The sequence below is a fragment of the Siniperca chuatsi genome, linkage group LG11 (assembly GCF_020085105.1).
Source record: "Siniperca chuatsi isolate FFG_IHB_CAS linkage group LG11, ASM2008510v1, whole genome shotgun sequence".
Taxonomy (NCBI): Eukaryota; Metazoa; Chordata; class Actinopteri; order Centrarchiformes; family Sinipercidae; genus Siniperca; species Siniperca chuatsi.
Window position 1 is genome coordinate 13,338,943 of NC_058052.1, and position 27,116 is coordinate 13,366,058.

The 27,116-nt window shown below is 37.7% G+C and overlaps 1 protein-coding gene across 1 annotated transcript; it reads right to left on the reverse strand.

Annotated features, from left to right (window-relative positions):
* Positions 1–404: 404 nt before the first annotated feature.
* On the reverse strand, positions 405–26,980 carry prim2 (DNA primase subunit 2). Its single transcript, XM_044214073.1, has 14 exons — positions 26,829–26,980; positions 25,633–25,782; positions 25,385–25,497; positions 24,004–24,098; positions 23,591–23,711; positions 22,141–22,236; positions 19,668–19,805; positions 15,797–15,864; positions 14,413–14,485; positions 13,898–14,083; positions 4,478–4,604; positions 4,152–4,234; positions 2,307–2,375; positions 405–935 (listed from the first exon to the last, which is right to left on the reverse strand). The coding sequence occupies exons 2-14, from the start codon at positions 25,775–25,777 to the stop codon at positions 708–710; spliced, it is 1,542 nt and encodes a 513-aa protein (XP_044070008.1). The 5' UTR covers positions 25,778–25,782; positions 26,829–26,980; the 3' UTR covers positions 405–707.
* Between the last annotated feature and the right edge of the window lie 136 nt (positions 26,981–27,116).

The window sequence follows — 27,116 nt, forward strand, 5'->3', positions numbered from 1 at the left end:
GCCAAAAAACTGTGCACTGAGACTGGGTATAAACCATCTGAGTTCAGACCACACTGAAAACAAAGAAAGGAAACAAACCGAGAGACTACTTTGAACACTCGGGTTTAACAGCTAAATTAATGATGCCGTGTCACTGTCACATTAAAGGAACCATTTTCTTTGTACCGATAGTTCCTACATGAAACTGCTCACAACAAGGTCTGTGGATTATCTTGAGTAACAGGGTCATGATTTCTGGAAAGTGACACTGCTGTTGAGTTTTTCAAATGTATATTTTTTTTGGTGCTTTGAACCACAAGCCGAGTCCCATTATATTCAAAAAAGGCAGACATCTCTATGGCTGAAATCTCCAAAACTTGGCAACTCACACCAAAACAATCTAGATGAATAAAGAGCACTACAGATAAGAGGAGAAATATGTCTTTTTAATTTTGGGGTGAACTGTCCCTTTAACAAGGAAATTAGGAAACTCTGCTTTGGTCTGATGCTGAGGTTTGAATAATGTCTGAATAAGGTTAACTCAAAGTCTTCTGTGTTGAGAATAGACTAACAAATCATGGAGAAATTACTGATATGCAACTTTAATACTTGACATGTCACACACAGTGACTTTTAAAGATTCAACTCAAGTCAGAATATGGACCCCCCGTCCTCATAGAAAAGACAAACAAACATTTATTTCTACACATATAAATGATAAAATAAAATCAGGCATCTTGAAAGAAAGAGTCCAGTCCCTCCGTCATCTCGGCCAAACCCTGGGAGGCGTTCGCTGCTGCCTCTTGAGCTGCACTGGATCCTCTGGCGGCAGAGTTTTCCTGCGACCTCTGTGGAGTGTCCATCTCTCGCTTTATGTCCTTGCCTCCGCCCAAAACTTTCTGGCTCTCTATAAAGTATTGGTTGGGGTGATTGAGCGAAAAACTGGCGTCCTCAATCTGCTCAAAAATAAATAAAAGAGAAAACACGGGAGAGGAAGGACGAGAGAAAAGAAAAAGAGCAGTCTTAGTTTTCACAGAAGTGGCAGGTTGGTAGCATAAAAGGTGACATAACACTGAATCAATCAATCAGCATAAGATGATCATGTAACATCTGCTTCATTGGGGACGAGGTGGAATGGTTTGCTAATTTACAAACAATCTACTAATTTATTATCAATAACGAGGACAGCCGGCTTTCATGATCAAATTAGCGAGCTAAGTCCCCATCGGCTAACTATTCCATCAGAGGACAGTGAAGAGATGAAATGCCCTTTTAGGAAATAAAATGTCAAAATGACTCTTTATGAGTAAAAACCTATGAATCAATTAGCTGATGAAGTTCAAGCTCTTCCAAATGCTCTGTGACCTTTGCCATCATTTTTAAACAATTATGTAATTGTGATTGACGTTTTCATAATGTTTCATATTGAACGAGTAAATGCATTGAAATTACTGGGATAAATTTGTAAACAACAGTATCGGCGTCGTCCATGTGCCAAATTAAAGTCAGTAAGGAGACATTTCACCGCTATTTCTACCTGCTGAACCACTACAGTGAAGAAAATCATTTGAGCCCAGCATTTTTCATGTTAATAACCAGCAAGCCAAGTAGCCCAGTTATAACTCTATATTTTCCACAGAAGGGATAAAGGAATTAAAGGAATAGTTTGACATTTTGGGGAATTATTATTTGCTTTCTTAGGTACTTAGATGAGAAGATTGATACCACTCATGTCTGCGCATTAAGATGAAGCGGATTAGCTTAGTTTAGCTCCTTAACTTCCTTTAAAACAACAACTTGTCATTTTTACATTTACGTTTGTGTTCGAATTTAACAAATTTGACACAATGTGTTAATTAGCGGCCTTTAGAGGTGCTGGTGCTGTAGCTGAAAGAGCCAGGCTAGCGTTTCCTCCATTTCCAGTCTTAACGCTATGCTAAGCTAAGCTAAGCGTCACCTGGCTCTAGCTTCATACTTGTACAGAGCATGAATGTCATGCATTTAATGTCACAAGCATATGTTGGGAGTTTAAGTTTTTTTTTCCAATGACTGCTTTTCTCTAAAAAGAGGACCTTGAAAGGGATGATGACTCAAACATCCAAACTAAAACAGATTCAATTAAATAAGTATCCACAGGGGACAAAATAGATTTGATTGCTATAATAAACCTATAAAAATTAAGTGGCTATGACAGCCAGCTAATGATGGAGGGTATGGCACTTCTGGGTCTCTCCTGAGCCTCCATGCATGAGCTGTAAGGCCCAAACACCTGCCTCTGACACAGGTAGCCCCAGTTCCTCCCCACTTCAAATTATATCTGGACTTACATTGTGTGTCAGCTCAAAGTATTTCTGGCACGCCAGCTGATAGTGCATTCCTTTAACCAGCTCCAGGATCTGCAAATAAAAAAGGTAGAGGATAGAAAGAGAAGTTCTAAGACACCAGGTTTGGTTTAAACGTGACTATTTTCTTACACTGTTAAACTGTTACACCTTAGACACCGACACGGTTCATTTACAGAGGATATTGTCAACATTTTGTTGTTGCAGGCTTGTATTCAAAATTGTTTTAATTGGCTTTTAGCCAACTACCTATACAAACATTCCTCATAAATCATAATGACAGCAGTGAATGAATCCTTCAAGAAATCTTTGCAAATTTAATGAAAACAGATCACAGGCATATTTGGGCTAATTTAAATATTCATTCCCTGAGTCGACTCTTTGTAGAACAACCGTTGGCAAAGATTACACCTTCAGGTCTTCTGGTACATCTCAATTTTTTGGATGTCCCTTTTTTTCTGGTTTTCTGAAGCTCTGTAAAGTTGAAAAGTGAGGATGTGAGCAGACATTTTAGGGCCCAGGCTTTGGTTGGGTCACAAAAGAGCTCCCACATTCTTGTACTAAAACCACTATAGTGTTAGTGTGACTGCATTCTCAGGGTGACTGACCTGCTGAAAAATAAATCCAAGGTCTTCAGGTCTCACTAAGAGAGAGACTCTTCTAAGGAATCTGCCTGTATTTGGCTCCTTCATTATTCCCTATATTCCTGAAGGCTGCCTCCAGCGTGATACTGCCACAAGCATGCTCAACATTGGGGCTGTTATTAAATCAGTGATGAGCTGTTCTTATTTCTGCCAGATGTTGCAGTTTTTATTATTTTCTTTAATGGAATACCAGGAATATTTGCAAAAATGCGCACTAAAGACATGATATTAAAGGACAAACACTAGCTGTGCTGTGAGTTTTCTCTCATGCAAAAGGGACAAATATCACACTGTCATATTAGTACTTCACTTCCTATTTGTGAGCTTTACTCTGGCGGATGTTCAATGTGTTGTTTCTCTAATCCCTTAAGAACCTTCCAGACAGTTTATCATACAATTACAGCATCAACTATCTTTATATTTCAGGTTTTTCAGAAACAAATCACTATTGTGGGAAGATTTTGTAGGTCATGCTGTGAAAACAACTGTAAAGCAAATCATTATGATTGTGATACTTGTGTATATGTGGATTGGCATGAAGATTTGTACAGATATTCATGAATGAATCTTAATCACTTTGGTGATCCTGACCGCCACCAGCAGGTCAAAGTTATCAGTTATCCTGTGAAATATAACTTCCTCCAGTATCACCATGAGGACATTTGTGGTTTTGAGTGAAATATCTCCACAACTATTGCATGGATTGCCATGAAATAATGACTTATAAAATAGTGACCAAATACCTGCAAAACTACTGACATTCCCATCAGCCTCAGCTGTACTTTGTGCTTAGTACTAATTAGCAAATGTTAGCAGTGATTAGTGTTAAGTCTGTGTTGCCACTACTTTCAACTTGTGTATTTGCTATGCTGTCTACTGTGGATACTGTAGACTTTATTAAGACTCGATTTCTAATATTATGTCTAAGACCACCTGCTCTCACCTACTGAGGGCCTGGTGCCATTTGCCAATGTCTGAGTTAAAAAAATGTTGTTGTTGTTTTTTTTTTTTTAAATAAAATAGATTTTATAAACCCATTGACAAAATCAATTTATATTGCTGAGTTTCATGAGATAAGGGGAGAAGTGTAATACAGACCATGTCCCCATTTAGAAGCAAATAATGGTGGCCAGAGGGCTATCCGACCATTTGAGAGACCTAGACCTGTAGCCAGGTCGGTACCCACCTGATTGATTCCACTGGGAGACACCTTGTAGAACTGAAGCTTCTGCTTCAGCAGTTCTGGGTCGCTGTGTCGGAACGGACATCCTACAAACATAAAATGAAAATTGATTAAAATAAATGGATATATAAATAAACAATTAAGATAGCATGTTACTTGTTTCACTGATGGGAGGAAACTGAAATACTATATGTGAAAACTATATATATGCAGAGATTTTGGTAATGACAATGTCCACAGTTAGTTGTGTCACTATTTCCAAGCCAAGTACTTCAACTGAAAATCCTGATAATGGCTTATCACATGGGTAATGGCTTCTTCCAACTCACCATGATGGTCGCCTTGGCTGGGTGGGTTTGATAAAATCACCTTCATGCAACTATAGGGGGTGTAGTCTGCTCGCTTGCCTTCTTTGCCAAACATGTGGCGAATGCCGTAGGCATATGCTTTGTCAAACTTCAGAGGGAAAGAGAGAGAAGAGGGGAGCGAGGAAGAGAAGGCATTAGTGAGGATGAGAGTGTAAGAGGGACAAGGTTGGGGTGAAAAGAGACATTGTCATACATCATGTCAGTTTTGACAAGGTGTTTTCCTCAATGAAATATAGCGCTATTAGAGAGAACCTGCTGTAGAGGTGTCGCCACACTTGAGATAGCTGAATTATGGATACCGTAATATCTTTTCTTATCATTGCTTTTGCCCCTTGTCCTGCAGAGCACTTTTGATACAATATGAAGGTTATGTTTTAAATAATAAGATACAATAGTAATAAGAATAAATTAAAGAAATCCCAAAACAATGTACCAGTATTCAGTGCAATGTGCCCACCATTCCTACCTAAAAATGTAGCACTTCAATATTATACCAACTAACACCAACAAATATTACCAACTCTTGTTTAAATGTATATGGGCATGGATAAGATCCATGTTAATATGGGCTTGTATAGAGGTGAAACAAGTAGTCAATTGACAGAAAATTAAGTACATTCACTCAAATACTGTACTACAATTTTGAGGTACTAATTTATACTTCGACTCCACAACATTTCAGAGGAAAATACTGAACATTTTACTCCACTACATTTATTTAACAGCTATAGTTACAGAAAAGTAGTGCACAGTTGGGCCCCATGTCACATTTCAGATGTCTATGAGTTGTTAGCAGTTACACCAGAGACATTTCCCCTGTAAACTTCTCTGATTATTTCATTTTATTAACTGTTTGAGGCCCAAAGAGGTAAAATCATCCAATGTTTCTCAAAAAAAGCAAAAATGTATATGCATTTTTATATCAGAACCTTGTCTTTTCTTCTTTCCTTGCCCATCTCATGACGCCTCACATTTATTTTGTGACCCATTGATGGGGGGCTGACCTTTTGGTTGGGAACCAACTGAATGTATCTAAAGTAGTAAAGAGTAACTACACCTCAACCAGCTACAACAGTAAAATGTTGCTTACACATTGATGCATCAGTATTAACAATCAAAAAATGTCATACATGATAATATGTCCGTCACAGAGGCCATTAAGTAAAGGATCTGCGTACTTCTCAAGTTTTATGCTGCTTTTCTTTGCCTTACGTATCACCTTTGTTTTTAGGGTATTGTGATGGGCATTTGTCACTATTTTCTGACATTTTATAGACTAAACAATTAAGCTAGAAAATGATCGGCAGATTAATCGATGATGAAAATAATCATTAGTTGCATCCATTGGCTTGCATATGATCTGTATTGTATTTAATAAGTAAACGTGTTAAGTATCAGTATTTTGATATATTTTGTCTTTTTTGATTTACAGTACAGCTCCAAGTTATTACTGACAAACAAATACTAACTGCATTCACAGTCACATTGCAGCAAGGGTGGATTCAATCAAAGTATGTGGAGTCCCTGATTTAATATCTGCAAATATTAAAAGCGAAACAAGTCAAGGACACAAGTGAACTGTATCAATAAACTTTCAAGTGCTAGACTTCTGCAAACCTTCACACCATCTTCTGTAATCTTTGATGGGGGTCATTCTACACAATCTTCCCAGTGAACTCCCTTAATATGTACAGTGCTCATGTGCAACCATTAAAAATGAATTACAGGGACCCCTGCCTCTAAAATCAAAACAGTAAAATACACACAGTGTGCTTCAACAGTGGCATAACACAATCACCATGACTGCACCCATCATAACACATTAATGTTGCAATAAAACCCCTGAACTTGCTAATGTGACAAACTGCAGTGGCAATTTAAAAATCCATAAAATGTTCTTTAAGTACAATAAATCAAATATTAATTATGTAGAGTTTCTAAGGAATCAAGAGGCCATTTCCTGATTTAAGACCCCCCTACTCTATTAAAACGAATCTTGGAACTCCACTGGCACTAAAGTGTGTTTAATATGTATTATGTGAAATAATTAGGACATAAAAAAATCCTATGTGGTCTAAAAACAAAGACTTAGAAATTATATGATATTAAACACTCACTTCTTTTTTGCTAAACATTGTGATTAAAAATGTAACTTCACAAGAACAACAGATTATAAACTAGCTCTTTCTTAAATGCTGGGATTAACCCCCAAAGAGCTCTATATCTAAACTTTAAAAAATGACACTGTGTAAAAACATTTGATTGAACAGTTTTTGACTTGCCATTTCCTTAAGACATTTGATTTGCCCTCAAAAACAGTATTCAGATTCCCATCAGAAATCAGATGTTGTGCAACGCAGCTTGCAGTTTGTTCTTAACTTGCAACTCCTCTAAATATAATGATATTTTCAGTGTTTCTTTTAATCACCAACTGTGTTCCTACACTTCAGCCTACACTTAAGATAATCCTGAATATACTCTAATACAGCTGACCTCCAAACTGAGGGAACTCAGAAAATCAGAGCAGAGAGTCTAAACACAAGCACAAAAGATGCATTACAGGAGCAGAGCCACAGCTCGTGTAGTGCACATCTTGGCTCATGGAGCTACATAACTGTAACATCCCCCCACACTCTAGGACACATTCACAAAAACCTACGGCAATAGAGACAGAGAAATAGGACACAATCAAAGGGATTACGTATGTGTGTGTGCGTGCATGTGTGCAAACTTGGCATGGCTTCTTAGGCTCAGTCCATAGTGACTGATATGCCTGTAGCTCCAGTTCCTCTTGTATGTAATACAATTAAAATACTTCGCTTTTTTTAATCCACACTACAGGCCTTTTCAGAACCTCAAAACAATAAAAAGGTCCTATAAGGGACAATAAAATACTGCAAGTGGACACAAGTTAAGAAGTTTGATGTTGCTGAGAAAAGAAAACGGGTTTTTAAAAAGGTAATTTACATACAATGCAAGCAAAATTTTAAACTAAAAGGCAAATGGAGACAAATTAGAAGTGCAAAGTCCCTAAAACACTGTGACAAGCCTGCTGCAAACCCTAAAAGTTGCACAGTGCATCACATCCAGTAACAGAGCTTATCACTGGAAAAAAAAATAAAAAAAATTTTTACATTCTAAAAATTTAGTTTTTAGTTTTATAAATTGTACCTGTTGTTATGCAGTTACAAAAAGAAAGGAAAAGCACAAGTGTAAATAATAAAATTAATAGCTGGATTCCATTTAACTGCTTCAGTTTCAGGATCCCGGTATTGTGCGTGTTGGCTCACTGTCACGGCTTACTTGGATACTTGAATAGAACAGAGTTATTGTTAATGTTATTACTAACACCTGTGCTTTTCCTACTATGACAAGTCAAAATGTCTGCTGTGAAAAAGGCCTATTATAGCCCCACCAATACTGAATTTTTAAGGCTGATACCGCTATCAGTAGAGTTAAAAAAATAATCTGAAGAAGATATACTGTATCAGCCGATATTTATTTATTTTTTTTTTACACAAACGCTTGACATAAACAACAACCCTTACATTTGATTTTTGAAGAAATGTGACCAAGTAATGAGCGAGACATTTTATAGTTTAAAAAAATAAAATAAACCAACACCTCAGTGCTCTCAGGTGCAAAAACTATGTAATGACGACACTGTTTCTAAATTACCTCAAACATATTTTTGGTATTTCTGTACTGCAATTTCTTGTTACTAATCAGCCAACACATACGACACAGATATACAGTGACATGTGACATACATATAAAGTGTTTGCCCCCTTCCTGATTTCTTATTTTATTTGCATGTTTGTCACACTTAAATGTTTCAGATCATCAAACAAATTTAAATATTAGTCAAAGATAACACAAGTAAACACAAAATGCAGTTTTTAAATGAAGGTTGTTATTATTAAGGGAAAACAAAATCCAAACCTACATGGCCCTGTGTGAAAAAGTGATTGCCCCCTAAACCTAATAACTAGTTGGGCCACCCTTAGCAGCAACAACTTGCAATGAGTCTTTTACAGCGCTGTGGAGGAATTTTGGGCCACTCATCTTTGCAGAATTGTTGTAATTCAGCCACATTAGAGGGTTTTCAAGCAGGAACTGCCTTTTTAAGGTCATGCCACAGCATCTCAATAGGATTCAAGTCAGGACTCTGACTAGGCCACTCCAAAGTCTTCATTTTGTTCTTCTTCGTCGTTTGTCAGCCTCACTAGAATGCTGTATCAAATTCACATCTGAATCCATATAAGTTTCGGCTATTATGCAACAGATGTCGAATAAACATTCGCAAACAGTTGCTCAACTTATCTCCACTAGGCCACTCCAAAGTCTTCATTTTGTTCTTCTTCAGCCATTCAGAGACCCCACAACAACATCCAAAGAACTGCAGGCCTCACTTGCCTCAGTTAAGGTCAGTGTTCATGACTCCACCATAAGAAAGAGACTGGGCAAAAATGGCCTGCATGGCAGAGTTCCAAGACGAAAACCACTGCTGAGCAAAAAGAACATTAAGGCTCATCTAATTTTTGCCAGAAAACATCTTGATGATCCCCAAGACCTTTGGGAAAATACTCCGTGGACTGACGAGACAAAAGTTGAACTTTTTGGAAGGTGTGTTTCCCATTACATCTGGCATAAAAGTAACACCGCATTTCAGAAAAAGATCATACCAACAGTAAAATATGGTGGTGGTGTGATGGTCTTGGGCTGTTTTGCTGCTTCAGGACCTGGAAGACTTGCTGTGATAAATGGAACCATGAATTCTGCTGTCTACCAAAAACTCCTGAAGGAGAATGTCATCTGTTCGTGACCTCAAGCTGAAGCGAACTTGGGTTCTACAGCAGGACAATGATCCAAAACACACAAGCAAGTCCACCTCTGAATGGTGGAAGAAGAACAAATTGAAGAGGGGATTTGGAGGGGCCTAGTCAAAGTCCTGACCTGAATCCTATTGAGACGCTGTGGCATGACCTTAAAAAGGCAGTTCATGCTCGAAAACCCTCCAATGTGGCTGAATCACAACAATTCTGCAAAGATGAGTGGGCCAAAATTCTTCCACAGCGCTGTAAAAGACTCATTGCAAGTTATCGCAAACACTTGATTGCAGTTGTTGCTTAGAAGATAGATAGAAGATAAATGACGCAAAGCCTTATTTGTTTGTTTTTTATTGTAGGAGTCCAAATTAATTCCTAGATCCTAATGAAAGAATGACCCTACTATCTAGTTGAATGTTGTTGTCTTGTACTTTATGGACTTTCTAAAAAGGAAAAAAGAACAGAAAACTAGTTTTTCTTGGACCTCCAAGAAAAAAACTTGGATTTTTTAAATAGAGGCAGACCCAAAAGATTACTAAGATTCAGAATTTATTTTTATACAGGGTAGCAAATAAGAAGCAAGGGGCTACTTTCAAATGTACTGAAAATACCAGTGATAAAAAATAACATGGTGTACATTTGTAACCAAACTTTAAGAGCATCTAATGAATCTCTTCCACTGTTGGAAAAGACCCCTGAGAAAACCAAACCTATAATGTGAAAAATGGTGTCAGTTAGTGGAAATTAATTAACCTGAAGTTAACATCTGTAAAACAAGCAGTTCAAAAGCAGTCTTACCCCAAGGCAAAAAGAGCACACTAAAATGCGGTACACATAGACACTCCTCCAAATGAATAGGCTAACTTCCGTGGTAAAGAAAAATGGATAGACAAGTTGATTTCATCAATTTTCTCTCTCCCTCTAGTCTAATATTACATTGCCTCTTCCTCCAGGCCTCCCTTTCAGCATCGCTGCCTCCCATCTTTTTCTCTGTGCCTGTCGCATACTAATGAGCAGGCTTTGTGCAGCATGCCACAAAGTGCAGTCCCTGACTTAACACATACATCATTGTGAGAGCTGCGATCTGGTCAGCACCATTCCACTGCCTCTGCTGTGGAACAAGAGCTGCGCTTTGTGCACAGCCCATCACATTTTCTCTGGGAGCTTGTACATAGGAACCAAGCCACCTCAGAAATTGGGCACCAAAGACAGCTGTAACATGAATCCAGTATACTGTACTTTCCATGAGGCTCTTACTGAGGGCCAATAACAGATACTAGGACAGGAGAGACTGAAGGCTTGTCTAAAAACGTGCTTTAACAGGTGTTACTGACAAAGCTGCACAAGATGATGTTACTAAATGTGATGCACTAAATATTTCTACAGCTGCACAACGTTATTACACATTCAAAAACTTGAATTTGACAAATTCACACATTCAGATACGTGCATGCAATTTTTTTTCCCCAACATGCACACAAAAGGTGATATACAACTGCAGGCTGTGAAATTATTAGTCAACATCATTTCACAAGCTCAAAATATTAATGACCGTTATTTGCTTCCACAGGTATAGGGTGGGGGTTGTGATTGATAAGTGCCTCCCACGGCGACCCGTCAATCAGGATAGAGGCGATGCGTGTCCCCTGCACTGTGTACATTTAACTAGCTGTGAACTTGTTTTTGGGTAACGTCGTCTAAGAACTTGGACCCTTTCACAGTGTGTTTTCAGTTCAGGAAAGTTAATTGTAACATTTTGGTCGCCTAAAAATGTCTTGTTCAGTGTTCGGTTATAGTAAAAAACACTTTAGGAGTCGGATGTTCATTTTGTTTTAAGCCTGTTTATCGCTAGCCAAAATTAGCATCCCAATTAATATCACAGTTAACTTTAATTACGGATGCACCTTGCTAACCTAGCTAGCGCTAGCTGATAACTTAGCATTTGCTATGCTCCCCAGCTCCACCCCCTTGTCCAAATATGGTCACTTCCGGTCACTGGTTGCAAAAAACAAGATCTGATCAGATCATGCTGGTTTGATATATACCTGTCAAGCACTCCTAGCTGGGGCTGGGCAGCAAGTACATGTAGTATTTGTACATGTATATTTAAAATTCAGTAATCATAAAAACACATACTGAAGCAGTAAAAAAAAAAAAAAAAAGCGACAACCCGATGAGAACAGACTATGTTCAAATAAAGCACAAACAGTTTTACTACAAAGAAAGACTTAAATGATCATCACATTAGATATTTCAGTTTTTTTCTATTGAAAAATCAGATGGTTATACCTTTAAAATTAAGAAAAATACCATGATGTGAGTTTCTGAATATAGTGCATAGCCTTACTATTCATGTCAAGCAAGAGATGCTGCTACTAAGAAAAAAAATAATAAAAAAAAATGGCAGAAGTGGAGAATATCTCTGAATATTTTTTATACGAACCTGCAGACATTTTAAATATTGTGTGATCTGACCATTCATATTGTAAGGACAAAGTTTGTTTTGTTGTTTTTGGTTTGTATTCAGGGAACCCAAAATCACAGGGTGAGTAAGGCATACGCAAACTGAGGTAAGTCAGAGACAAAATTAGGGCTGCAACTATTTTATTTATTTTCATTATTGATTAATAATTTTCTCAATTAATCGTTTGGTCAGAAAATAGTGAAAATTACCTTAATGATTAATCGATCAAAATAGTTGCCGATTAATTTTCTGTTGATCAACTAATTGTTTCAGCTCTAGTCAAAATCCATAAATTGTAACTTCGAGATGGATTTTTTAATATATTAAAAGAGACATGACATCTCGACAGGGAATTCCTAAGTGGGTGCACTGAGGGGGGGAGTATAAAAAAACTATTCAAAAACCGAAGTGAAGTCTGAATCAGCTATATCTCCCTTCTAAGATAGGCCAGCCAAAGTGAGGCTGGCATACAGGGATGTTCTAACAGTCTAGAGGATATACTGTACAGTCATATCTGTAAAAGAAAATTGATACAATCAAAGCAATTATCTATTTAATGGCCAGTTATTTTCAAGCCAAGATAAGTCAGACACAATGTGTAACAACATATCTGCAGCTATCTAAGGACCTAATTGAGGAAACAAAACCTAATGCTGTATCTGTTGATGTCAGAAACAACAAAATCATGTGTTAAATAAATGTTGGTGTAGTCCAGGCATGTTTAAAATAAATTTCATAATAAAAGCATTCCAACAAGAATACACAGCATGATAACTTTAAACCTTAATATAATTTAAACTGATGAGTTATATAAAAATTCACCCTGTCTGTTCTATCCAAACTGTCTCTTATTCACATTAAGACTAGTGGTTCTCTTCATGCAGAACAATTTTAATGTCTTTACTGAGTCTGTCTTCTATTGAGAGACACAATAACTGAACCCACAACCACTTAAGTCTTCAATAGCCTCATCACAGCACTGTGTGCAAATAATGATACCAGTGAACTTTCTTTTAATCAATACAACTTTGATGGGGTCACTTCATCACCAATGCAACAGCACCACCCATTCAAGTGTTGAATAGCACTCTGGAGAGGTGGAGGCATTCAGACATTTCAAACTGCTGTTTTATAGTCTACTAATCTGGTGTTCAAGAATAATTTTACAAGCGGCAACCTCCGGGGGTGAAAAATGAAGCCAACGCAGAAGAACCAAAAACTGCAGTTCCTCGAATGGCCACTTGAAGCTGGCTCCAAAAGCAAGTCAATTCCCATAGAGCCCCATGATAAAATGCCCAACTTCACAGCAGAAATAAACACAGCCTGGTGCAAAAAACAGCTTTGGTCAATATATCTAATTTCCCCACATTCATGACAACTGTATGAGGGTGAATTTTTATATAACTCATCCGTTTAAATTATATTAAGGTTTAAAGTTCTGCATAATTACGGACATGGCTGCTTTGAGTGACAGGTGGGTGCCCTCTCAGGTGGCTTGCCGCTAGGTGGTTTCCTCAACAAGGCTTCATTTGGATCACCTCAGTTCCACCTCTTTGCCTATTTTTGGATTAGCCGGAGTCAGACACTGCCAAGATGGCGACGGCCGGAGCCAACGGAGCCACCCACTTTGAGCTTCACAACGGCTCTTGAGAAACCTATGGGTGACGTCACGGACACTACGTCCATTTTTTTTTTAAATACACATGCCTAAAAACTAAATGGCCCTTTTAAACAAAATGTTTAGTAAAAGTCAAATTTTATTTTATACACCATTTTATCTTATGTCTTTTATCATATGGATGAACTGGGTTATTGCATAATTGTCATGCATTTCTTTATGATCCAACATTTAGTTAATTTAGTTGACCATGATTGTATTGTGACAGTACATCTCATAAATCCATCCCTCCTTTGCTGTTGGTCTTATTAAAAGTTGCAGTGACATTTGGGTGAGCAAAGCAGCCCACACAGTGGTGAAAAGCAACTGCATTTACGCACTCATTTGTTTTAAAATCAAGGATAGGATAGATTTATAAAAAAATTTAACTTAAAAAAGTAAAAATAATATAGCATTAATGTCAACACTACCTTGTCTGCATCCACTTTTCCTCTTATGAACTCAGACCTCCAGAACTGCAGTGCTTGCTCCAGAGAGAGGCCGATACCTTTGAGGAAGAGGCCGTACTGCATTCGACCACCATGGCGGAGATGGTGGCTCTCTCTCAGGGTCTGGTGGAGCTGCCTCATACAGAGTGGGAAAGACTTTCCTGAAAACTGGAGGCAGACAACAATTAATGACCAACATGAAGATATGGACTACTATAATTTATCTGTACCTGTAAATATCAATTTTTATTCTCGCTTAATTTTTATTCTTATCTTTCCATTTTATGTCTTCCTTTTCTATGGGGCATGTTTGAAACATAATGTGAACTAATTGATTGAGACTAAAAGGACACTAAACACCCTTTCTATTCATTCTGAGCTGTGGGCCTCCAGAATTACTATACAAACCTGAATTCGCCCCCTTTACTCCACCCATTCCCAAGCAAAATGGCACCTTGAACTTGACATTTCAAGAGTAGACGATCAATGCAACTTACCGAATCAATTTGTTCCAAGGAGATTTTCCCAACATTCTTCTGGATGCTGTAATCCTGTCCCACATAGGCATGACTAAAATAAGAAAACATTAAAAAAATATATCAGGACTGTGACAAATAAGATTTCTTTAGTAATATTAATACAATTTTAGAAGCAATCAGGGCTGCAATGAAAACTGATTTTACTGACTATATTTTCTGAGGCATGTTTCCTCAATGTAATCAAGTCTTTTTGATAAAAATTAAGGTTAAGGTTAAGACTGGACAAAAAAGTAAATGTAATACATCTACTGTAACCTTCTGCCAAACAAACTTAAATCTGCTAAGTTGCCATCAGTAGATTATTAAGTTGACGACTTTGGCAACCCCTTGAGTCCCATGTGTCAAAGCTTTACACCACATTGTGTTCCCCTTACCATAGAGAATAGTGGCCTGCCCACTACTCTGAACAACCTGCCCACCAATCCCCATCCATAATCAGGCAAAATGACTTCTTCCACCCCTATTTTCACATTCTTACTTTTATCTAAAGTAAGATAAACACCCTCACTGTGTTCTGAGCTGCCCCTTTGCTTTTGAAGCTGAAATGAAGTCCGTTGCTATTAATTTAATTTAATGCAAACTCGTGTGCTGTTGCTGATTCATATTAATTTTCAATGGTGAACAAGTTTAAGGTTTTTACATTAAGGCATTTGCTAAGTTGTGGGTTAGCAAACTGTCCCTACAGTTGCTGCTGCGAAGCTAACGTGCAGAGAGGACGAGACGGTTTCCCAGAGCAGCACAGCAGCTCCGGAGAGCGATACTCACAACTCTCCTGCTGCTATAGCAAACATCACAACAACAGCATATCTTAGCAAACTAGAAAATAAGCAGAATGTCCATGGGCAAGTCATTTAACGTTACCTGACACACAAATCATGGCTGGAAATGTGTGTTGTGGCTTGGTCCAAGCCACTTTGTTCATTTCCCATTTACAGAGCTCTGTTTAATCAATTACTTTCACAATGAAAATGTACCTTTTTATAAAACTTAAGTAATCTATCCCAAAAACAACTACAGGGGGAAAACATGGCCCCCACCACTCAACAACCAGTATTACCCACTGGATACAATACAGTGCAGGAGAAATTGTAGAAGAAACAATGCACATGTTGCATAGTCCTAATTACTTTAGGACTGAGTAATTTTAACAATAGGAATAGATGATGCTGCACACGTAGCCAGCCACAAGTCCATAACATCTGGACTTGTCTACAAGGACAGATTGGGTTTACTCAGACCAGCCACGAGCCTGTTCTTTGGTGCCCAAGATCAATCCTGTTAAATCTCTTTTTCTACAGAGCCCTGGCAAAGTGGCAGCTAAGTTATTAATCCTGCTGCTTACCTGAGGTGGTTAAGGAGCGGTTGGAGCCGTTCATCAGAATGCACTGCTGGTAACGACCGAGCTGTCAACTGCAGAGGAGATGGACATCACATGAGTAATGGTAAATAGTGTAGGTCAACGGACTAGAACAGCCTAACACTGCAGGTTAATCAGAATCAGAAATACTTTATTGATCCCCGAGAGGAAACTCTTTCGTTACAGCTGCTCACTTTCATGTCGATGCACACTTGAGAATAGAAGGAATAGAAGCACTAAGCAAATCAAAATATAATACGCTATAATACAGGTAAGATAAATTAAGTACAAAGTGGATATAAGTATAAAAGCTAAAATAAGTGTAAGTACCAAAGTGGATTTAGAGGTTGATAAATATGTACGGTATAATACAATGTAATAATATAAGTAATAATTCACGAGTACTGTCAAGTTAAGTGTAGCTTATTAAGATGATTATGAGACAGTGGATATTGCACAGTAGTAATAGAAGTATGAATAAATATCAATAAATAGGGAATTTTAAACTGAAAGAGTATACTGCACAGGAGTATTAAACAGAGAATATTGCACAATTATTTTAAATATTGCAGTGATGTTAATGATCCAATGTTCAGTTTAGTGACTTAAGTGCAAAGATTAAGTACTACACAGAACAAAAATTAAGGTCACAGCTTAGTAACTTAAGCTGGTTGAATAAAACTGCATCCAAGTTAAAGAATTAGTACTTAAAACTTAAGGAAATATACACAATCACTCAATTAAGAGTCAGAAGTTGTGATCAGAAACATGTAAATAATTTAACCAAACAGGTAAATACACCGTAGTAGACGGTCAGCATTGTCAGCATTTCCCTAGCTGTAAAACAAGTACACGAATTTCTGACTTTATGTTGAGCAAATGATCACACATAACAACATTATCCTGAAACATCTGAAGCTGCATATGTAAGAAATCACCTGGCAGTTGTTTGCCAGGTGATTCCTTACAACCCCTGTCTACTCCTGACATTTGCTTTTCACATCCTGTCTCAGTCTAAACACATAGTTCAGCTAGATGTGAACTTTTTCAGCTGTGAGTTTGACTGAATTTTATTTAATAACAAACCTACAGACACATCCCTCCACAACAAAAAGCTTTACTTAGTCCAACTGCTTTATAAACATGACTCCAATCAGCAACAAGGAACCATTTCAAGGTCTGCCTTACACATACACTAAAAACAGCTTAACATACTATATTTCTGTTATTTTAAAATGAACATCCAACCAATAACTGGAGTCATATGGAGAACCAGCTTTCAATTTCATGCCTTTTTAATGAGACATTTTGCGCTATGTCCACCTTGTCGTCCCCAGTGTAAGAGAATAACCAGTATAGTAACACAAAAACAGTCACAATAGCACAGTTACAAGGAAAATAGTTTTAGAGCATTATTCCATTCCAACAATTAGTGGTCCGGATAATTACCAAGAAATGGGAGAATGGTGGAACTGGACCAAGTTGCTCTTTTTATTTGTTTTTCTTTTCTAATTTGGAAAAGATGGTCCTGCCTGTACCATGATGGAGGACATGTGTTCAGGTTAAAGCAAATGAAGTATATGCTGCCCACTATGTCAACAGTAGTACAGAGGCAATGATTTTCAAGAACAACACACAATCTAGTGTCCAATCATGATTGGACAGTAGAATGAATTCGACAGACAGTGTAGTTTTTCAGAGTAGAGTCCCATGGGGATTCTTCATCCAACTTGCACACAACAAAGAATCAGAATCACAGAATCGGAGCAGAAGGTCAAGATTTGGTGCCCAAGTTACTCTGCATGCATTCTGAGATTATTAAACTACTTCAAAACTACTCTCAGAAATCACAATTTTGTAATTCTCGTAATCAAGCACATTCCAGTTTACCAGTAGTGAGTGCTTTGTCTTGCCAATAGGTATTTCAGATCACTGGCCAAACGGAGCCCAACTCTTTGTTCTGAACCCAGACATTACCCGGAAACGCACTGATTGAAAGTGACTACTCGGTTAAATACAAGGGACGAACAACAGAACAATAATGGACCTTTGTTCAAACTGCCAAAGAATTTTCTATGCACAAAGAAACAAACTGCCAGTTCCAAGGTAGGTAAACAGCTGCTTCGGAAAAGGCGTTGCATTGCTTTGGAGTTCTTTTTAGTTGGAAAAAGCAAACTAAAGGAGGATGCATGACATACATGTATGTGTGCATAGGTGTTAGAGCTAGACCAATATATAAATAGAAAGAAATTCCAGCACAGAAATGGCATACTAGGTTAGAGGTAATTTAGAAACACTGTTACACCATTACATAGTGTGTCACACTATGTATGACATGACATGTCCACTATAATATATATATATATATTATAGTGGACATGTCATCTCTATCTCAAGACTGTTTATGTTAAGGTTAAAAAGAATTACTATCGTTATCTGATTCTCCCCAACATAGATATTAGTATCAGCCTCAAAACTCCTGTAACGGTTGAAAGGAAATGTCCATAAGTATATACTTTGGGAGACTACCTGGGAGACTACCTGGGAGACTGCCTGCCCCCCCCCCAAAAAAAAACATTCTGCGCTTTTTTCCGTTTTCAAGGGCCACTAAAAAAAAATATCACATCTGCTTGTGCCTTTCAATCCTTCGGATCTGTTGTACACTGTTTTGTCTGTGCCCCTACTAAATTTCACGGCTCTAGGAGTTATATGTCTTAAGATATTGAACCCTAAAAATGGCTTCCCGCCTAAGAAGTTTTTTAGGGGGCGAAAATGACAACATCCCCAGTGGCAAAAAAATCAGCCAAAATATTTTACAGAACTTATTTTTTGGTCTCAAATAGCATATACATAAGGTTTGAACAAAATCTAAAATGTAAACAGAAACCTCTATCTGATTTGAAATGGAATGACCCAGTAATCATTTGCGGGTCTTTTTATTGGCATACTTCATCATTTCCTCTCTGTGGCTGTAAGTCACTTATATTGTAGATTTCTTGCACCTCATTAATAGAACATGTCTATTCATAAACTATTTAGTGCCACTGCCTATGGCTGTTGAGCATGTTTGTGCCTGTTCCTTAGTCAGGACCCCTCGCCACGATGTAACTGAACCTTGGTTGTCTCCTCTCATGTATTATAAAGAACGCCTCTGGTTCCCAAAACATCATGTTCCATGTCCCTCATGGCAGTCAATGCAATGCACAAGATGCCGATATTGCGCATTCACAGACCCCCTTCCACAGCCTTTAAAAAAAACATCATGCCGTAGGGAAAATAAGCACTTTCATACTAGCTGTCCCCAGTCTTCCCTCCAGACATTTTATGTCATGTGTGCATACTTATTCCCCTCATTTGAACCTTGCGTTTTCCTCAGGGCACTGAAAGGAACAACCACGGTTGTAATTTAATAATTTGCCTTATAGAACCAGGCGTTCTGTATGGATAAAATGTATTTACATAACCTACATGTACAGTGAGAGGACATAACAGAAACACTTAAACATATATAAATATGTACTGTATAATGCAAAGTGAAACTGTATTGGAGTGAGTCAGAAAGGTGCTGATTCAAATCTATGATACTTTTTAGGTCAGAGCTGTTGGTGTTGTATTGGATTGTATTATATTCTAAGATGTTTCTATTATTGATTTAAAGCCCTGTACATCCACATTCCGTATAGATAAAAAGGTACATTTGTGCTATATGTTTACACCATGAACTGCAGCGAAATACGCCTGAAGTTGTCATGTTTCTCTCAAAAACAAATTCTCATTTGTCTTTGAGATTTCTGTAATATTACATAACATCCATTATTCATCCTTTCTAAAACAGTGAAGAGTTGCAAACACTTACTGCCAGAGCTTTAGACAGCCTAGTGCGGAAATCATTGAGAACAATGGTGACAATGTCCTGGTGAGGGATGTACACGTAGCCTGCTTTGAGGTACACTTTCCTTGTTCGCACCAGATCCAGGGCATCTTGAAATGGAACCTTTAAAAGAAAACAAGAGTTGGAGATATATATATATATATATATATATATATATATATACACTAAATGCACTCAAAAGATATAGATGTTAATATTCTGTTCGCATGCATGGTGAGTGTCAGGATGCTAAGGCCAACCCTTTGTCCTTCATAATTATGGCTGCTTAAAATGTGATCCAAGGATTTACACTTATTCCAGTGACATTCAATAAAGTGAGTGCGATGATGATTTATATTCTCTCAACGAATAAGACTTTCAGCAACAAGCATAAAATGTAACATGACATGATATTTTCCCCTTTGTTTTCCTTTTGTGAACAACGAACAGTAGACTTGAATCCATTCAACTGTGAAAGGCTATGACAGTGATCTGACAATCAGCCAATTATTTTGCGCACTCTCCATTCATACTGATTGAAAAGGGATTTCTCCAGTATGTGATCATTTAGCAATTCAACAAAATTATGTCAAAACATTCCTTTAGAAGTAAGGCAAGACACTGATGCAGAGTGGAAATTGTACATTTGGGAGAGCATGAATTCTCCAATAAGTTGATTTAAACTGCCTCAGGGATCAATATGTGCTTATTTTTTTCATAAGATGGTCTGTCTCTATCTGACAAACTATTGGCCCCAGAGGAGGTGGAGGAGTTGAAGAAAAAAAAAAAATAGGACTAGGCAGACAGATCAGTGTTTTACTTCAATGTAATGAATGTATAATTTTTAAAAAGAGACTTGGCAGTTCACTGCCCTACCTGACTGGTACTCTTAGGCAGGTTAGGATTACACAGTAGGGGTGACACTAATGAGAATGCTTGTGTGGTAATTAGTCCAAGTCCAACATTGGACAAAAGGCAAAGGTTACTACAATCAAAATCTATGGATTTACAACCTAAAGGATATATGTTTTTCTGTAAATTCTACCCATGTTATTTTACACTATAAGCCCTAGTGGCCAGTGTTCTTTCCCCAAAACACAGGCCACTGACATGATCAATCATTTGAAAAGGCCTAAAAGTTGCAGAATTAGATTTTTTGGCTCATGGACCTCTTATAGTTTGTTTCACTTTATATTCAAAAGAAGTTCAGAGGACTCTCACGCTCATCATGTTGTCCATAATCTTTATTAAGAGTTTTCTGCACACTCACATGCAGATTTTGTCTCTACTGTTGGAAGTTCAAATAAATACTATTCAAAGTGAAATTTTCAAAAAGTACTTTGCAGTAAAAATACTGTAAGTCAAGGCTCAAAGTTTGATGAATGTCATTTTTAGAATAAATGGAGAGTGGGGAACATAAAGGCATATCTGTCACATCATATATAAGAAGAAAGTGCTCATATTCATATGCTTAAACAGGGACAGGCTGGGTGCATTTAAACTGGTAATCTGGTAATAAACATTTTGTAGCATGAGGCTGCAGGCTCAAAAACTAGATTACATCAACTTTTGTGATAAACTGGAGGAAGTTTTGATGACTGAGGAGTCGGACAGGCTGAGTGGGTTCATTTTCAAAGCTGGTGAGTCAGTGAATTTTTCCCCAAATATAAAACATGAGTAAGTTTGTTTCCCCAGTGCAAACAGAGAGTGACACTACAAGCGCACAGATACCAGGTGGCAATACAAAGAAAAGTCAATTAGCTAAATTAACAACACGTACTAAGTCAGCACATGCACTTTGATAAACGCCTTGTAGTAAAAGCATTAATCATGTTACAGATAATATCACTTCTGCTGCTGCTGGTTAGGCCTTCCCTGACTGGTAAAACACCACAACTTTTAAAGCCCAAATCCAATCCGAGATGACCCCTCCATCCAGAGTTTTCACAGGCCGAGCAGTAGTTCTCGTAGCGACTAACCTTAACATCATGTGTAAAACTGGTGGAGTGCCCCTTTAACATAAACATCCACAGTACAGAATTTCTGTTGTTCCAAGATTCTGGACACTTCTTTGTCTAACTGAGCATTAACAACTCAAAATGACTTAAAAAAGTACCAAAATAATGGACTTGTGGGAAATACTGGAGCGTCTGATAGTAAATGGAAGAATCGCTTTGAAGATAATTACAGTGAGGAGGGTGATTTTAATGTAAGAACATTTTCTGGTTGTCTGTTAAGATAGAGATGTCATTTTCTAACATAGAAAATACAAAATATTAAGTTAATGGTGCTATGTCTAGATGGCTTGCTTCGGCAAATTCCATTCACTATGTGAGAACCAAAGGAATATAAACTGTAGGAAAATATTGTATATAAATCGGTTATAATTGTATACATGGGTTTCATAGAGGCATGAGTTGTCCTAATGGACACAGAGAGAGAGGGATGAGAAACTCACTTTGTAGAAGTCCTGATCCTCCACAGTGATTCCGCTGACGGCGTAACTGGAGTTGATGAGTTTATCCAGCAGAGCCTTCTTCTCCTCAACACTAATCTGAAAAGTTATCGATGAGGATGATGAATTTCAGTGACAGAGCTGCAACGGCAGAACTGTGTCAGTGTTAATACACTGAAGGTTGAGGCTCATGGAAACCAAACATCATTTATCAGATGAATGCACCGTTTTTTTCCTTGCGTGACACATTATGTGTTGATGAATTATTAAATTTTTCCTTCAAATATTCACCTCCATTTTTGAGAACCTGCCACAGTGCTGTCCGTAGGTGGGTCTAAAGACGCACTTTAAAGTAAAAGAGAAACTAAAGACACTGTTATTATGCTGTTATTATTCCCATGTGATTAGGATTACTGTGACTGTTAAAAATAGCATTTATGTACATTTATCAGTTCTGCAATATTATTTGTTCACGAATAGAAAAAGATGTAAAAAAAAACTCTTTCAACATTTAAACTTTTAATCACCATTCAGGGAAACCTTAACGTTCGTGGGTCCTGTTACAGTGATCAAACAGCTCCATCTAGTGAAAATACAATTGAACACAGATGTTGCAGGTGGAGACAGCCTGTTGGCTTGTGGTCTCACACTACACACTCAGCACTTGGGAATGCAATGCACAATATTAGTCACTGAAATGCATACTGGTGAGGTGTCAGTTTCAAATTTAACCTTACTTTCCCATCCTTTTTTTGGTTTTCCTTTCCTAATATCCACTAATACTTGGGCTTCTGTGTCAGCTTCTTGGTCAGTCACATTTGTGAATTATTCTACAATTACTACAAAACCACGAGACATGTGCTGTACAGTATTTGTCATTAGTAACATTAATGGATATCATTTTTACTGATATAAAACCGGAGTTCTGCCTATTACTTTTAGTGTCTAAACGCAGTTAGTTTTGTTCATCTTTGAAGGTTAGTATAGACATGCATATTCTACAGACGCTTTCAGATTGCACCGTGTTCAGACAGTCCACAGGCCTTTACATTCAGATATGTGCACAGAGGTGAACTAATAAGAATGCCAGATGAGTAAGTAAGCCTCAGGTAATAATTGTAGTTTTTACAGCATTTACAAACATTAAAAGGTCTAGTGTGTAACATTTAGGAGGAGCTATTGACAGAAATGGAATATAATATTTATACGTATGTTTTCATTAGTGTATAATCACCTGAAAATGAGAATCATTGTGTTTTCATTACCTTAGCATAAGCCGTTTTTATCTACATAGGGAGCAGGTCCCCTTTCATGCTGGCTTGGAATGTGACGCGAGCTGTATTCAAATAGTTGCAATTTGCAATTTCACCGCTAGATGCCACTAAATGCTACACACTGGACCTTTAAAGTAGAAAATAGGCCTTCAAAAACATTTTAACAAAGAAAAACATACCGTGTCATATTGCAGATTATTTCTGTGAAGAAATTCAAGCTTTAGTTTTGGATGCAGGTCAGTGAAGCGGTAGCGGAAAAGATCAACTTCCTGTTGTATAAACCATCGTCTCAGGTCCTCCCTTTAAGATACCGTTGGAAATAAACATTTATTCAGTTGCAAACTGTAAGAAGAAGTAGTGGTGTGCTTGAGGACTGATCCTTGACATTAAAGACTAAAAAAAAACAAAAAAAAAAACATAGGTGCTCTTGAAGAAAAAGGGTTTGAGATAATCACATGGACGGAGACAAACTTCAAACACTTGTGTGGAGCAGGAACAAAAAAAAGCAAACAAACAAAAAAACTGGTTTTAGTTAAGAAGCCTTTTTTTTTAATATTTGACAACAAATATTCTATAGAAACTACAGACTTACGTTTGGCAGTAGGCAAGTCTGAGAATGAAGTGGGAGATATGGTCCTTTCTTCTTTTCTCATATTCAGTCGGCCCATTCTGAGATTTTCTTTCATCCTTAATGGGTTAAAGGAGGTACAGTATTTTTAATGACATTAAATTTCATTACTCACTACTTCTTCATAGCTTTTGTTGTCTTGTTGGGTATAATTTTTATTAAAATCAAAATGCCAGATTTTTAAAGGGAGTTTTGTGACTGTGCACACAAGAAAAGAGTGTATTGCGTACTTTACTACAGTCATGTTTACAATACCTGTAGGCCATCTTCCATTAATTTAGGCTAGAAATTCAGCTTTATTCTGACAAGTAAGCATCCAACTTTACTTTATGCCCACTTCTTCTGTCTCTGTGATCGCTTCTTTTGTGTTTTGATACTGCCATTCATACCCTGTACAGTAGGTGTTGTCATTTTCATGTATTTCTGTTTTGGTTGTCAGTCGACTGCATGGTTATAAAATAATTTGGTGGTCCTAAAATGCTAACAACTTAGTCAATTTGACCTGGTTTGTCCATCCAACAATGTCAGTAGCAAATTTAAAATTTCTCCTACAAATGAATGTTATTGTTAATCAATGTTATGTTCATTATTAATTCATGTCACCAGGATTCAATGCATCCTTTAAGATAGTTGAAATGAAGATGTGGGTATTTACACCACTCTGCACCCTGGTGCTGTGGCCACCTGTTAGTGTCTCTGATCTTATGCAGTCGAACCAGCACACACAACTTTTTTTTAGCTGTACAGGCTCAACCTTTAAGCCAAAAAAAGTCCATGCTGCAGATCAAGCTGATAGCGCCAGCCACAGGCTGAGCCATATACACTGAGTTGCCAGTTTATTAGGTACACCTAGCTATTCATCTCTATGGTAATTTTGAATGCTGCAGATTGTGGTGCTGTTGAATTGTGTTGCGTTATACTGACAGGTGTTTCTATTATTTTGTGCACCCCATTTATATCAATGAAGATAAATAACAGGAACACCTGTCAATACAATATAATTCAAGAGCACAGTTGTATTAGACTGCATTAGTTTTAGCTAGGTGTACCTAATAAGCTGGCAACTGAGTGTAATTTAAGGCGACCACAAGCACGTTGGAGTACAGTGTAGAGCACTAACTACCTACATATACGATGGATGAGTGTAGTGTGATGTTACATGACGACATGTTCCCAAACCCTGCGTGCTTCCTGTGAAAACCAACACCTGGTAAATGGTCAGGGACAACTCACTTTGTGATAAAGCCTTAAGGATGGTGTTTAACTTAGTGACTCGTGACAGGTAATAAATGTAGCACAGCTACGTTTTAAAACTGTTGATGTATGTCATGCTAAACATACTCACAGCCTCTAGTCTGTAAGGAAAGTTCAGGTTTTTAGACTCAGACTCCAGTTTCCTTGTGTACTGGTCTGACAGTTTCACATAGCTCACTCCCAAATTCTCAGTGGTCTTCAACACTGCAATGGCAATAAAAGAAGACAGTGTAAACATCATGTCCTTTCTAAACAAGTTAAAAATGTATTTCGCAACAGCAGAGAAAACATTGCTTGCAGCAAATTTGATCATTTAAATTTCATTTGATTGACACTTACATTTCAGTCTGTCCACAGCGAATGCCTCAAATTCAGTGAGAGAGATGTTTTCAAGAGGAGGCTGCCCATAGAACTGCAGAGCATGTCCATAGAGCTCCGTCTGATGGTTGGCAGTGACCTTCTTTCTTCTGCCAGAAAACAGCATAGTTCCTGATGATAAGGGAACACAAGAATGTTTTCAATAATGTATCACCACAAAATAAGCTACTAGTAGTCATGTTTGGTGCACCTACAATTTTTTATTTAAAGAACGCACATGCAGTGAGGTAGACAGTGTGAGCTGCAAAACAAGTTCAACTCGTCTCCAACTCTCCAATACTTTATTTCTGTTTGTAACTATCTTGTCTTCACCAGGGTGCTGGCAATTGGGGAATAAAACATGGTATATCAGGGAAGAATTGTGTGACTTGTCAGACTCAATACATAAAAAGTGCCACTGCCAACAATTAGCAATCTATTGCCCCTATTTGGTCTGACAAGTCAAAGGATGCTGCGACCCTCTTTACAAAAACAAAAGCATTAGATTACTAACTTTGTGCCATTCAAACTGTGCAGAAGTGGCACCCTATATAACTTAACTTGTGCAGCAGATATGGCATCTCCTCTAACTAATCTTATTACAAATTTGTTCACACACCACAAATCATTAGTCCAACTGTTATAGATTATGTAAGGGAGAAGAAAGAAACTATTCATGCAGAAAGCATTTTCTCTCTGTCAACATGCGTTTTTTCTGCAATAACTTGGCTAGAAAGCAACTTTCACTAACCTCGGTAAGGTTTATTATGAAGCTAATTTTGACACAAAATCTGGCAAGTTAACTGCGAGCCTACTAAAAAGGCAACTGAACTGGCCTGATGGTAAGTTACTAGCTAGCAATTTATTGTATTACAGTGGTTCCAGCAGCCCTGATAAATAAGTTGTACATATATTGGCTCTTTCTCCATTAAACCAGCTGTACCCCCGAGGGAGACTTCATTTAGCCTGTAACAGAGACCAGTGACACGACTGTATCCTTAGCACTAACGTTACGTTAGTCAACAACACATATCCCAAACATAGACTAGCAATTTCTACGTGATGGAAGATGCTAGCTAATATACAGTAAACTACCTAAAACAATCTCAGCAAAGTATCAAACGACATACGACAAGTACTGCAAAAACATTTTAATGATTTTATTGTCGTTGCATTACCGAGTAGAAGATGGAGAAGCTTCTTCTCAGCTCAATCCCGCCAAACAAAGTGGGTTGTTCAACAAACGCGGGTAAACGATGACGATTTGAGCCAATTCAGGAAGAGAAACCCTGTCGTAATGTGTGGGCGCTCGTTTAGTTGTTCCGCCCGACCCGCCATATCTCTCCAGTTGAAGATGACCTCTATGAGAAGAGAAGATAAGACTTCCCACTTTTGTATTATAAATATCAACCAGTAGTGTGGCCGAAGAAGTTCCGATTTAAAATAAGCCATGGTTTATACACTGA

What these genes read in the sequence shown, in the direction of transcription:
- prim2 (XM_044214073.1), bottom strand. Translation starts at nt 25,777, where the DNA reads ATGCTGTTTTCTGGCAGAAGAAAGAAGGTCACTGCCAACCATCAGACG. An exon ending in GAAAAGTGGATGCAGACAAG is followed by an intron (nt 4,605 to 13,897) that starts GTAGTGTTGACA and finishes TTCCCTCTGAAG; the next exon opens with TTTGACAAAGCATATGCCTA. An exon ending in ACTTTGAGCTGACACACAAT is followed by an intron (nt 936 to 2,306) that starts GTAAGTCCAGAT and finishes ATTTTTGAGCAG; the next exon opens with ATTGAGGACGCCAGTTTTTC.